The sequence below is a fragment of the Necator americanus genome, chromosome IV, assembly GCF_031761385.1.
Source record: "Necator americanus strain Aroian chromosome IV, whole genome shotgun sequence".
NCBI classification, from domain to species: domain Eukaryota; kingdom Metazoa; phylum Nematoda; class Chromadorea; order Rhabditida; family Ancylostomatidae; genus Necator; species Necator americanus.
Genome location: NC_087374.1, coordinates 14,152,011 through 14,166,859, shown reverse-complemented (window position 1 = coordinate 14,166,859; position 14,849 = coordinate 14,152,011). Strand labels below are relative to the sequence as shown.

The 14,849-nt window shown below is 40.9% G+C and overlaps 2 protein-coding genes across 3 annotated transcripts; both read right to left on the bottom strand.

The window, feature by feature from the left end:
* Positions 1-4,188: 4,188 nt before the first annotated feature.
* On the bottom strand, positions 4,189-8,565 carry RB195_001232 (uncharacterized protein; the record flags this gene model as incomplete). 2 transcript variants are annotated; one of them, XM_064197917.1, is made up of 10 exons in its annotated part: positions 4,189-4,316; positions 4,398-4,635; positions 5,982-6,096; positions 6,429-6,603; positions 6,670-6,765; positions 7,532-7,688; positions 7,747-7,924; positions 8,070-8,183; positions 8,241-8,353; positions 8,509-8,565. In XM_064197917.1, the coding sequence occupies 10 exons, from the start codon at positions 8,563-8,565 to the stop codon at positions 4,189-4,191; spliced, it is 1,371 nt and encodes a 456-aa protein (XP_064053798.1). The 2 variants fall into 2 exon arrangements, with proteins under 2 accessions (XP_064053798.1, XP_064053799.1); XM_064197918.1 differs by lacking the exon at positions 8,509-8,565.
* Positions 8,566-8,601: 36 nt separating this feature from the next.
* Positions 8,602-14,784, bottom strand: RB195_001231 (uncharacterized protein; the record flags this gene model as incomplete). Its single annotated transcript, XM_064197916.1, has 12 exons — positions 8,602-8,772; positions 12,451-12,600; positions 12,656-12,755; positions 12,816-12,885; positions 12,942-13,089; positions 13,141-13,215; positions 13,347-13,498; positions 13,972-14,085; positions 14,138-14,217; positions 14,276-14,394; positions 14,460-14,547; positions 14,687-14,784. The coding sequence occupies 12 exons, from the start codon at positions 14,782-14,784 to the stop codon at positions 8,602-8,604; spliced, it is 1,365 nt and encodes a 454-aa protein (XP_064053797.1).
* Positions 14,785-14,849: the final 65 nt, after the last annotated feature.

Here is a 14,849-nt window from a genome sequence, read left to right as displayed (position 1 = left end):
GCAGCAATAGAGAACCCGAACGAAAATACGTAAAAGACCACAGAAATCAAGTTAGTTTCTTCCTGAACAAACTTTCAGTTATTTTACATTGTTTAGTATAGGCTTATAGACCCCCGTATACATGCGTTCTGCCCGGCTTTTTCCTCTACTTCAGCTCTCATCACTGAACACTACGTTTATCTGTTTGTTTGTAACAGATAACATTGTAATCTAATGTTATATTAAATTACTGAAGTGATTCAATAAATATAGTAAATCAGCCCATAATATGCATTCGTCAACAAAATTGAAAAACAACTTTCATTTCCAAGACTTTTAAGGCGAATCTGTTGAAATGAAAAACTTCCTTCTTGAATCATGAGGTTTTTTTTTACGGTAAACATTGTTTTTGACGAGTTTTTAGAAGAAACAAATGCTCTCACAACATTCACATCAAATATGTACATGATACCAGAAAGGCTTGATTTTAAAGTTCGTTAAAAAGGATTAAGAGCGAGAAATGTTAAATGTAGAACGGTGGAAACAAGAAAGCTCATTGAAACATTGCTCGATGCGTCTAGGAAGGGATCTCGAATAAATTGGCAAAGTGGCCGGAAGCAACGGCGAGACAAAATGGTTGCACTAATGAGGCCTGATGACCCCCCTGATTTGGACGAAAACGAGTTCTAACATCGACTGGTAACGATAACCAGGCAGCTACGGCTATAAGATGAGGTCACATAGTATGGCCTATCGGGGTCATGGGTATTGAGCGATCCGTAGCAGCCGCCGCGTCTGCCACCCACCTCTTTCGCTATTGATAAGTTCTACAAAAAGAGAGACATTGAAAAGAATAGAAAGCAAACCGAGTGGAACAGTGATTCAGCTCGTCTCTAAGCTCTTCAATGCTCTTCGGAAGAGGAAAAGGACCGGCAAAACTAAACGGAAGGAAATCGCTGCAAAGAAATGAAATAAGTGAGTTCGAGCAATACAGTAGAAATAAGGGAATGTTCTGGACCGAAGCTGCAAGAGAAAAACTACGCGTTTGTGACCTTCGGTCGTTGTTACGCTGTAAATTTGCTTACTTTTCAGCTTTCACTGAAATGTCATTGTATTTTAATAGTATCCTTTAAAAGTACACGGAAGTGAGACAGTTGTCGTCGAAACAGACTTCTTTCCTCATGGAAACCTAAATATAAAGGTAACAGAAGCAATACTGCCCAAACTCCTTCATAACTATTTTTCTTCGAGCCCACATGTGGTTTGCATGATTGTTTCTGATCTGAAATAGGCAATAGTAGAGGTAGATGGCAAACTCTCGACAAATCCATGACCTTCTTCACTGAATTACCTAAGGTGACCTTTTGATTTGGAAGTAATTCATGAAAATCGTTGTGAGCAAAAAGGTTCTATTTTCATCTGTTGAATTAGTTAGATTTCCTAGATGAACTCGAATTGATGCAAATAAATCAACTCCAGGATTTGAACTTGGCTGGGCGGGTGTCTGGATTCGGCATGGAAGTGGAGTTAGGTGAGCGTCCAGCCGCTCATATGTTTACCTACAGCTTGGTCAGGAATCATCGATCTCTGTGCTGCGTTCCTCTGCCGTCCCGTTGTCTACATAAAATGAGAGCAACGGGTTTTTCTCACCAATAATAAGTCTTCCTTTGACCGAACGTTAAAAAACGTTTTCCTTTGACCGAACGTTAAAAAAAGCCCTTATAAATCATGTTCGATATCTAGACTCAAAGGTCATTGTTGTCACTGAAAATTACCGGTACAGAAGCGAGAAGAGCACTGTTGGAAATCGCAGCCACTTTATACGTAATCTCTCATGCCATCGCCGTGCAAAATAAGTCGAACATTTTAACCTCACCTGTTCAATATAGACAATGGGGCCGAAACGAGTAGAAGCGAATTTTCGACCGACCACTACAGATTCATACACATTTTATGCATTTTCTAACGGCTACTCTCTACTTTTTTCTCTCAAAAACAGTGTTATTAGATTACGGCATTATGTGAAGAAGGGACCTATAAGAACAACTATTCTTCAAAAATTACGAATAGGATGACTCTCGCGCGCGTCCCTTAGCAAGCAAAACCAAGGACAAGGTGTGATATGTAAATCTGAATAAACCAGGGTGTGGACAAGCGCCAGCTTTTCTTTCAACGGGTTTTTCTTACCAACATAACGCGTTGTCGTTGCATATTGCGGAACTACGTAGGTAATGAGAACTATAGACCCAGAATACGAATATATCCGAGATATTTCATAAAACTATAATATACAGGTCTCTGCAAGCCATATTAGTGCTTGAGTAATTTATTCTGGATTTTTTTTCTCCTGAAAAATGTGACTGTTGTGGATGTTGTGATGAAATTGATGATGTTGACGATGAACCCTTCTTGAGAAAGGAATACAGTTGTTACTCTTTTTTTAAACGTGAGACGCTATGTATCAATAAATGAGAGAGAAAAAACAAGTGAATGAAAAACACAGAAAATACCATGTAGGAAATGTTGACCTGCACTTGTGTGCATTCAGTGGGCGACAACGAGATGTCTAGTTTGCCGAAAGAACAAACACCGATTCATTGACTCTAGAATCTCGTCATTTGACATCTCTTTTCTGGTTTATTCAGATTTACATATATATTGCCGCTGAGATTAAATACAAACTTTTGGCCAACTCGTTTATCATAGTTAGAACTGTTCTCCTGTTTTTGTCTTTGTTACTTTTGTTTCTTTGCAATTTGTTTTTTTTTTCTTCCTCCCTCTCTTCATTTCTTAGGCCTCTTAAAGAATGAGTCAGGTCAACAAAAAGTGATCTAATCCTGGAATGAAACGAATCAGAATATACTGGAGGTACGAAGTTCTAAAAAAGTGCGCAGGAGTTTTTGTCGCGCACATCATTTTCGTTTTGCCTAAGAACATTACACAACGCCCGTTACAATTGTTATTGATGGCTATGACCTTTGTTCCGAAACTCATCGCTTATAGGCAGCATACCACGAATCTGGCGTGGTGTGGGAATCTGTGGGAAAAGCTAGAGATGGAGTTGTACATTGCGGGATTCGGAGTGGTTCCGCTCTTCTCTTCCTAATCGACATAAAAAAAAGGCGTGGGAGCTGTTTTAGTTCGTACGAGGTACGTTAGAACGCAGCCATATGCACACTTTCCGTTCACCTCAGCAGCGTATCCGGCTGACTCACTTAAATAGTCAGATCAGAAGAGATCACTGATTTTCGACGGCACGCACCAGCATGCAAAACGCAACGGTGGCGCGTACCCACTGGAATCGTCATTAAAAAACGGCGTCTTCCACGTAACCGGCCTCATCTCCAGCTTTTCACACGGATTCCTCCACCACGTTAGATTCCTGGCATGCTGCCTTTATGTCTATCGTCACGCAGAGGGAGTGTCTCACTGTTACGCCAAAATGCATCTCTAAACTAAAATCACAATGGCTCCTGTAAAAAGGCATCAGTTCATCTAAAGAATGGGAGCCCTATTTTGTGGCAGGATATATGTTGCGAAAAAACCCCCACCTCAGAACATACACGCACTTAGTCCGCAGAAGTGAGTCAGAGAAGTGTGCTACATCGCAATGAGAGAAGATACATTTATAACACCAATCATTATCATTATCCCGAAACAGTAACAATAAAATTAAAAAAACAGCAAAAAATCTGAACATTATGAACGCAAGGGATCCTAAGAAGAATCTATTCTCATCTCATTTTACAAGAAACAGACAGCAATTCCCAGACCGTTGACATTTGAAGACTATGTTCAGACCATCGCCTGTCCTCTCTGCTATCTGATACGAAGTTTTTCGGCAATAACAGGCAATCAGCAGGTTCTGACTGAGCAATCTTGAACCCACTTAAGCTGGAAATGCGGTCTGTGCTGATGGTAGGATTCCAATATATCTTCGCTATGACGTTCTAGTCTCACAAAGGAACCCCAAACTCAACAGAGCCTTAGTTTTCACAAACTTCCATGCGTACATATTTTATTTACAACGGGAAAGTAGGATTTTTGCAAGACTGTCGTTACAAATACTATAAAAAGAACTGTACAATATCACCGTACTATTGAATAAGTCTTCGTCAACACATTTACACGGATAACCAACGACCAAACAAGCGAATGCAATAAAAATAATAATGAATACAATGCTTCTATCGTAAAGGAATAACATGCTCAAATAAAATCATTACCACGATCCCATCTGTTCGCAGGGAAATAACGAGGACCACCTCGAGGGACACCTTGATTGGGCCGCCCAGGAAAAATTTCACGATTATCCGGATTAAATGGATCAAACCGATCTAAATGTATGTAAATTCAGGAAGTGTTCAACATCAAGTCACCAAAATGGTATAACGTAGACACAAGACATAAGCGCTTACTTCTTTCACCGAAAGGAGCATCTGGGAAAAAGGGATTCACTCTTGGTGGTTGGACGAGAGGATTTGGATCAGGAATCGGTTGAAGAGGATCAGGAGCCGGAAAGATCGGATCAGGCTGACGCGGAGGATCAGGTGCCCGTGGATTTACTGGTGGGTGAGGACCATAGGGGTTGCGAGGAGGATCGGGCACATCAGGTGGAATGATCTGTCTGCGTGGGATTGAAGCAAACTGCGCCTCCTAAATGGAAGAATATTATCGTATCTGAGTTGAGTGTGATGTTAGTAAAGATGACAGATAGCATGCGCTGCAACTGCAAACCTATGCACCCACAAAAAAATTCATACAAAATATAATATCAAAGGTAATACACGTGCAGGAAATATGATAACCAAGCTTAAACGGAGTGTAAAGAAATTGAAACAAATGACACTACGTTAACTTCTGAAAAACTGAAGAATTATTCAAGAGACATGCAGATATTTTTGAGTTTGCGAACGATATTCACTAAGACGTGTTATTCTCCTAGAATCAAAATTTCTCGTAAGTCGACAACAAACCAAAATGAAGACTTTCTATAGAACTAGACTTTATTTCGAAATACAGGAGACTAATTGAAAAAGTTCAAACATTCATCAAATGTCAGCGTTAAATTTCTGGTACAACGTCAGTGTGAGTGGCAACACTTCTGTTAGATTTTACGGAACCACAGACTAGGAGTCACATCCACCCTGTCTGTCTGTTAATATAATGTCTCAAATGAAGGTCATTTAAACAAAAAGACACAACATATAGAAGAAGTAAAGCGTGAACATATAGGAGAAGTACAGCGTGTTGTTTCGGGATGACGCGATACATTTACTGTATGAAGGTGAAAGCGTGCAATTCACCTCGCCTCTCTACCCTGCACAAAAGCCCCTTGAACCTCTTTCTTCTTCTTTCTATGCTTTTTTTTTGACATAATAGTCCATGAAGAATGTCTGAAGACTTGCGGTTTTAGGAAAATCCTCTCCATTAGTTCTACCGATTGTTTCGCTCCTGTTTCACCCTTACAAATTTTAGTTCTTTTTCTGTAATTGTGCACGAACTCCATCGTTCATACAGAAAAGATTCACGCCAGTTCGATAGTTTCTTCTGATTCTAAGACATTTGTCAGAAGACTTCACCTTTAGTGATTGAATGTCTATCCGTTTTTGTGTGACTGTGCTAGCCTACTTCAGAAACGTGTTTCGGGATTTCATTAATTACGATCAAGACTACAAAAAAGCGAAAACAAATGATAAAAGAAGTGAAACAGGACTTTGCTACCAAGCAAGTAGGAGTACTGATGATGAAAGGCTACGCAGTCGTATTGTGCTATAATACGAAGAAATAATGAGAAACTATAAAATGCACGAAGAGGTCCAGCACTGTAGTGAGGATTCAGTGTACACCTCCAAGGAAGGCGCGATCAGCGTCACCCCGATATCCAACTACGCCGAGTTTCAGGCCGTTTCAGGCCGCACCCAACCAGATCGTTTTGACCCGAGTTATAACAAGTCCAGAACTCGCGTCAAAATGAGTCCGCCTCGTTAAACTTCGCTTACCAGCAATGAACCTCCTCGTTGCGCTAGTTTCTTAGCCGCATATTCTTCCACATAAACATTGCGGAAAGTCCTGCCGTTTTGTTGCGCTTTCTGCACCTTCAGTGCGCCGAAGTCACTGAAATAAAGGTCAACTATGCCCACAACTTTATATCACTCAGTATGATAGAAACAAATTTAGTCGGGTCAAAACGACTGAAGTTCGGTCCAGTTGCGAAAGCGGCTCCGCTCGAGGCGGTACGGTGGAGCTAGTAGGTTGGAATCGAGGTGGAACCATTACTATCTCCACTCGGACTGCAGCGATGAGTGTGGTAGCAACCAACTCCCCCCACCACTTAATCCCAACCTCTACGCTCCAGCGAGCTGCTTCGAGTGGAACCTCTCGCGTAACCGCAGCGATCTCCAAGTCGTTTTGACCTGCCCATAGCAATGAACGGTAGTATACCGTACCAACTCAATCTATTCATCCAGTAACTACGATCGACAGATGGGGCACACAGAATCGAACGTAAAAGTCGATTCACACTAGACAGGCGGACGACGGAACGGGGTTCCATGGGCTTCAAGATTTGCTCGCGAATACAAGGCAAAGAAAATAAGTGAACAAGTGTTACTCCAGTAGCCGCTGAAGACGTAAAGAGGAAATATGGCAGTCAACTCCAAAAAAAGTCTTCGCGATGGCTTCACTTACCAGAACGAGAAAGCGCAAGGGCAATACCGCTGATCACATTGTCTTTGACAGAAGCTGGTTGTACTGTGAACGAAGACAGAAGTTTACGAGAAAGATCTAAACAACGTTATCTTAAGTTGATAACAACAATGTTAATCCGGAGTAAACAAAGTGAGTGTCAAGTCTTAAGAGAAGAACCATGAAGGCTCATAACTAAAGTCTTCGAATTCTCTTCGAGTCTTCGAACGCATCATAGATAGAATGACGGAGGACTGACAACGACTGTTTGATCGAAACGCTATCGTTCGGAACGCATATGGACAATAGCTGACCAGACATTGTTCTTAGCCATGATCTCAAAACTTTGTGCATCAAATTTTGAGAGCTCAGCTCTTTCCACATAATAGAAAACACTCAGAAAATGTGTGCTTACTAATGCAACAACTGGGACCTATTAAAATAAATAAAATAAAACAGGCGAGAAATTAATGTTTGACCTCTAAGCCATTATCAAACGCATTTTCCTTCTTTTCATACAACAAGATAAATTTTTTGCCGACATTCTTGCATTGCTACTTTTTTTTACTTTTACTTTTTGCTACCGATTATATAATCAAGAAGGAGAGAAATGGCTTGGAGGATTGCTGGTATTAAAAGTTGCGGAGGATGCGATGTAGAATAACAGAAAGCTGATTCAGGTAGACGAAAAGAAAGGAACGATAATATCGCAGCTGAAGCCGTAAGCGAATGGCTGGTAAGAGAAGACAGCTTTGTCCTTCCTGATACAATGAAAAAGATAATAGCGGAAGTATGAAACTGTAAGACCACTTCATAACATCTCGAATCTGTGATGTCCGAACTTTCGAAAAAAAAAAATACTGACCCACAATTCTCCCAACATTCACTACAGCAGAAAGACTTGGTTGTGAAAACACCGTTATCGAAATGAAGATATTTGAGATTTGACCACGCGCCCGACGTTCGTAACGAAGCTCTGCGCCCGATATGTTATCTGCGAGCCAAGATCGTAATGACGTGTTCTGAACAGAAGGAAAAAGAGCATCTACAGCAAAGTGTAAAAACTTCTCCATGGATTACAGAATATCCGGAATCCTCCATATAATCTCTAGTGTTTCGCATAACGAGGTCCCTAAACATTGTGACCCTGTCGGATTCGCTATCCTGATCCATGTTCTCATCGTCACGATTTCTGGTCTGCTCATTTGCAGTAGAGTTCAGGGATTTTTGAGGAGCTGATGATGTTGAAGGAGCGCCCCTACAAGAAACTTGAATGAGTTATTTTCAATGTATTACGCATTTCATAATTCTTCACAATGAGCGGGAACAATTACAAAGTGGAAGCAAGATTCTCTTACGAAATTATTCGAAGAATATAAATAGATCAAGTACCCAATGCTTACATTTCTACAAACAATCTGTCACCGCTCACAATTCCAGAGTCCCTCAAAGTGACGCTATCATCAAGATCCAACTGCTCTGGACCCAAAAATATTCGTATCGTTCGTGGATCACACCTTAAGGTTGTTCGAAATCTCCATCTTTAAAACTGATCAAAACTTCATCAGACTCACGATTTAGCAAGTTGAGCACATATTTTTGCGCGCAGCTCTTCTATAGTGGCTGTGGGGGAGAGTTCAATTTGCACCGCACTACCGTCTGCTCGATTCTTTACGTGGATCTTCATCTATATAAGAGCTTGTTTACATAGAATGACAAATGTTTGCATACATAGAATCCTTTGGAGAAAAAAAGCTCATAAGCGGTAAAGGAGAAGTACCCAATATCTGAATGGTAATTAAGACGAAACAATTTAAAATTTATAATGATCAACAATCATACACAAAACAGACAATCATATAACAACCAGAAACAAATCAAGAAGTTTGAAAAGAACATTTGAACAACGATATTTGAGTACCAAACTTTTCCGCATCATCTTTCTTTCTTTGGAACTTTACTATTTAAATCACTTTGTTCTTCAGAGGAAAGTGATTCCTCTGGCAATTCAACATTGGCGAATAGTGAGCATCTGAGATCGTCACCGACATCTTCTATATCTTCTTTTGCGCAACTGCTACCATTTTTGGCCGATTCCGCATGGATCTAAATGAGTCCAAATCGCGGTAGCTTTACAACATTCAGAACAGACATGCGATAGTCGGAGCCGATGCTTCGACCCCCTTCACTTTTGGACGGTTGGCGAAGGGACCCCCTTCACTTGAGCTGCACCCACGGTCACCACGAGAAAAAAGAAAAAAGGTAGACAGTTTAACATGCTGAGAGATGTAAGAAAGTCGAATATTTCCATTGCAGGCATTCTCTTCAACGTAGGAAGCAAATGGACGACGGAACAGTCGGAAAAGAAGGAATATTCATTCATAATTACCAAATAAAATAAAATAATATTAACTATGAGAATAAAATCTTAGTGACTTACCTGTCTTCTGATCACAGTATCGCAGTAAATTACACTACAATAAGCTACTAAATAAGGAGACATTACAGAGAAGGAACTACCGAGCAACAGAGCGAGAATTTACGGTTAGAGTTTGCAGCAGAATCACACGGCAGTGAAGAGTATCTTGAAATACCCCAGAACGTGACGAATCGAACGGTATACATCAAATTCGTCATGCGTTCTTCGCCGATAAATTGGCGTCCAAAATTAGGCATGAAAAATTGAGGGTCACCAGTTTGGAGCCCGTTACTTTTTTGAAAAGCAAAGAATCAAAAAAGAGATAATACACTGAGGTAGAGGTATCTCAGTAAATCACTACTAAGCTACTAAATAAGGAGACATTACCGAGAAGGAACCGGCAACAGAGCGAGAATGTGCAGTTAGGGCGTGATTTTTACAGCGACAGAATTTCGCTGAAATAAACAGCTAATATTTCCGTCCAGAGGAAATATCGCCTAGCAGTGAAGGGTATCTAGAGATTCCCCAGAGCATGGCGGATCTAATGGTGTACAACACTTCCATTGTGATTTCGTCCCCCCGAGAAATTGGCGCCTAAATTTAGGCATAAAAATTGAGTGTTTTCAGTTCTGATGCCAGTACTTTGTAGGAAGACAAGAAACTCAAAAGTAGGTAGCATACGGAGATAGACGAGAAATTTCTCTACAAACTGGTGCCAAAATTGTCATTTCACATTGACTATTAAGGAGAAAAAATTGGACCTGAAAATGGAGATTGAAATTACCAAATTTATAAGTTTTTTGCTTCGTTTTCTACCTACTCGAAACGAACAGGTAAGTATTGTATAGCAAAAGAATCCGCATTTTACGCTCTATCTGAAAATATATAACATGTTAAGGAAAGTTTTTGTCTCGATCAAACGGAGGGCGGAGGAGCACGCGCAGTTGTAGATTCTCCGGCCCAACAGTCCGAGCCTAATGCCTAAGCATAGGAGGGGGGAGCACGCCAACGATAGCGTGCTCCCCTCTCTTTGAAAAAACTACGCATTTCTGCAGGTCAACCGACTTACTTTTGTATAGGTTGAGAAATTCTAGAGCAAATATGTACCCTTCACTCTATTGATAGGTTTCGAAATAAACAAGTTATTTAGAAAAAACCTGTTTTTCCGGCTGCAGAAAAGCAGCGATTTTTTGAGCTTAGGACGCATTTTCTCAACCCAGTCAAGTATGCTCTGTATAGAGCAGAAAAAATTAGGTGAGTTATGTACCCTTCACTCTACTGTTAGCTTTTCAAAGAACTGAGTTATTTAAGAAGATAACTGCTTTCGAAGATGGTGATACATACAGTGGATTTCTGCAACTTAAAAACTCTTTCAGTCCGGTATTTTGGCAAATACTTGTGGCGAATTCCATCCTCTTTTACATTATATTGCAATTAATCCACGCAGTTTGGTCTGGATTTTGTAATATCTGAAATAGTAATGTATGTGCAAGAGCTGCTCATGATGACTCATCACGCCGCACTTCTTTGGGAACTCCACTAGGAACTATATATAATATAACATATAACATATATGACATATATAAGTGCTCTTTTTCTTTCTAGTTCATAATTAAAGTTGTTCATTCGTCCTCACTGCTCCATCGTACCGATGTTGTTTATTCATCTTCATACTTTCTCGTTAAATACGATCCAGCAGAAAATGCGTATTATGCTGTTACTGTTGTTACTCTTCATCGAATAAGTAATTTCTCCGCTGCCAAAAATGAATTTTTTGTTCCCGTAACTCTTGATTAATAAGACTAATCTCCCTTTAATGCTACTAATACTCTACTAATAGGTTTCCAACTAAGCGAGTTCTTTAGAAAAAACCAGTTTTTTTCAGCTGCAAAATAACAGCGACATTTTCGAGCTCGGGGCACATTTTCTCAATCCGCTCATATAATTTCTGTATAGAACAATGGAAGTTATGGCAGTTAGGTACCCTTCACTCCCTTTCTAGCTTTTCAAATACCCAAGTTATTAAGGGTGAAATTTACTCGTTGAGGTGACAATGCGACTAGTTGTTTGGCGTTGCTTGAGGCTCGTTTCTGACTCCTTTCCTCGCAACTTCCTTGTAGGAATTTCCTTCTTCTTTCGCTGTGTGTAGCGTTAGGAACATGTGCTTTGTAATTCTTTCTATTATACCTAGAATGGTAAAGTGTGTGCATTCGAGAAGAAGCAGCTTCAACGCTACCTTTAGTCCCTAGAGGGGAAATGCCACCGCCTGCGAATGTTCTGCTTCACTGGTTTTGGACAACTCTAGTCCTTCTCATCCACATAGTGAGTTTTTTGAAATCGTTTCCTGCTCTTCTTTGCTTTACTGACTTGTTCAGATGCTCTTTCCCGTCTACTTGTGGAGAAGATTCAGAGGGGCCCAATAAGCAGATGTATAAATATATACATATGTATATTTAAATATGTGTTTTTTTTCCTACGGAATCATAGAAAATAGGAAAAAATTAAAATAAGAAAAACTTATTTTCGCCGTCGCTACCTCCCCTCCCCCCGGTTGACGATGGCGATTTCTTTAAAGTTCACTAAATATATGTCTCATTGACCCCCTCCCTTCACTTTCGGCTGTCCAATATGGGCAAGACCCCCTTCACCTGGGAGGGGGCCGGCTCCTCCTTATCGCACCTATGTCTGGGAATGTGCTTCCCAGACATAGGTGCGATAAGGAAGAGCCTGGACGACAGCACCTTCTTGCAATATGGGAAACTTACTCCATATAAGTGTAAGTTATACGGCTCGTACATTACGTACACTTAGATGACTGATTGCCTTCAGTGGTAGTAGAAGGATGAAAAAGTCAATAAACAATGTTCCTGTTGTAGGGTAATGCCTGATTCCCGCCAAATTTATTCCTGTAATGCAATGGGAGATTCCTCTAGTCCCAACCAAACCTTTGATCTTTTTTCACTGACTAGATACAATGGCTAGCCTCCGCAGAAACTTGCATAGGCCAGAACAACGCGCTCATCAACGATCCCGAACATCAGTCAAAGGCGTCGTCGCTTCGCAAGCGAATTGATACGCATGGGACTGTTATAGAGTGGTCATCTCAATTTCAAAAGCTCTCCCTAGCGGGATCTCGTGGAATGCCGTAGAAGCCGCCCAAATAATACGTAAAGACTGTTTTGCAGTGGCTGAGCAAAGCTTCGAGCTGCTAAGGGCGGCTACAAAATTTACAAAGAAAGCCAGATCTGTAGAATGGTACCGAATTTATTACTACCAACTCTATATGTTGACCGAATGTGTGCTGGAGGCTTAAGTGTGCGATCTCATCATTCACAACAAATTCTTGAGAAAGAAAACCACATTACCTTCATGGACCGCTTTCCCATATCAGTTCCCGTGATTTGCCGCAATGCAGCTGTTGCATAACATCCGGATGGAAGACTAAACTGAACTTGCATTGCCATAAGGTCTCCCATCATTTCGCTTTCGTCAATGGCACGAGTGCTGATGCCAGCCTTGAAAACAAAAGGAAAGTTTAAGATCAGCCACAGCGCAATCAGGTGTTCTTACCTGTAGATGCGCCCTTGGTTCAGAGTACTTAATAAATTTCCATTTCACATCTTTAGGACATATTAACATTGCTCTCGCCGTTTCTCCCAGAGCAAAGCGACTAAATACTTATCTCTTAGAAATTCTCAAAATAATAACATCCTACTGTCGAATAGCCCACTCTTCAAGACTTGAGAACGAAGAGTTCGTCAAATTATCTTCTTTCAGCATCTCCTCGTACCACTCAGACACTGTAAAAACTAGCCTTTATGATTTCTAAAGTTACAAATAGTGGTTGAGCACTTACCATAATTTTTCTCATAATTTTCGTTCTCTCCAGGTAGTGGTACATAGACGTCAAAGATGGATGCGGCATTTGAAAGTTTCTTGCCATTTTTACCAAGATCGTCGGAAGTGACTGCAGTCCCCTTTTCATTTACACGACGAGATACCACCTACTTGACTTTGTATCATGTATAAAACAAGTGGGAAAACTGGATACTGACCTTGTTCCAAAGGAGACTCTGATACGCATGAACATATAAGCTTCTGAGGTTAATGGGTAATGCTTCCGTAATACACTAAAAGGATGCTGTTGTGATCATGTTGAAATTTCTATGAATATATAGACAAAAATAAAACGTCAGTAAAGAGGAGATAAAGTGGAAGCGATAAGGAAGCTAGCAAAGCTGAAATTAACTAAAACATTAACCTGTTGCCAAGTACCTCCTTTGGCTAAGCATCTAAAGATTATCGCTTCTATTGACGCAAAAGCTTGACCACCCTTCAACTGTTTGAGAGCTTGGGAAGCATCTCCAGTTTCCTCCCAACATCGCACGGCATTTCCAACAGTTCCAAGATATCCTAAAAAATGACTTATCATGAGCGTTAGCCTGCTTCGAAAGAAAAACTGGTGTCGATATTATAAAACAATTCCACGAGTCACACAAATATACACAACCAAATCAAAACCACCTGAAATCTGATGCAGTTGTGTAAGCGGTTAAGCTCGGAGCGGCACAGTTGAGCCAGCGGTTGAAATCGAAGTGGGACCACCACTAGTTCTGCAGCTCGAATGGTGTTGGCAAGAGTCCCACTTCAATCGCAAACGTTGATTCCACCAGCACTGATTTCTCTTCGAACACAACGGCTTACTCAACTGTCCCTAGTTGTTAAATTCGCCTTGACCCGTCTATATCTTTAACATTTTTCTGGAAGTGTACCAGGTTAAAATACACTCAAAAGTTTTCACATCAAATTTTGAAATTTCTGTTGAAAAGATTGAATAGTTGATGACAGAAAGATCACAGAAAAATGAAAACAACTATTGACCTAACCGGGCATGCTTTCATTCGAAAGAATAAGGCGAACAGCTCCCTCCCAATCTCTGCGTAGAATATGCCTGCCAACAACGGCTGTGTCAGTACCACAAGATCCAAATCGCTGAGTTCCTAAGAACATTTTAACAATGAGAAGCGCCTAACGTATCAAAATAACGCTCACCAAAATAATTTATAAACCCGTCCTCTCGAAGATCTTTGAGACGATCGTCAAGGATGTTTTGAGTATCAGGCGGAATATTTCTTAAAATATTCTGAGAAAGCTTTTCGAACAAAAAATAACTTCAGGATCTATCCATACCTCAGAATTATGCTGAAACGATTTCCCCAATGTCCACCAATTTTCAGCTCGTGGTCTTCGTAGCTGAAGTCATAGACAACGATGTCTCTAAGACGAGAATTCAAACTGAGTATTCTTTCCTTAAAAATATAGATGCACAAAGATAATGGCAAAAAGGTGCTAGACACTGATATAAGCAGCTGACTTTTTCGACTCTATTGCAGCTAACTCGTTGACATGTGACAGCACGACGATCCTTGATTCCATGGGTGCGGAAGGTATTCACTGTCACACTTGAAGGGAAATATCTCGAAGATATGAATTTGCAAATGTACGTTAAAGGCATCCACGGATCTCCCTCACTAGAGGGATCACAGCCGGTTAGTCGCGAGGCTACGTGGCGCGTCCCCAGGTGGCGGATAGGGGGCTAACCGCGGACCAAAAGCGACCTTGTGCTTGCCCAGAGACGCAGGTGGATTCAGGGGATGGACTCCTGCTTCTGCTGTGCCAGGACTGACTCGTAAAATCATTGTATCCCGCACGTCGGTCCGGCCAAAAGCCTGCAATCAATTGACTGGGAGGTGCAAGGGAGGCG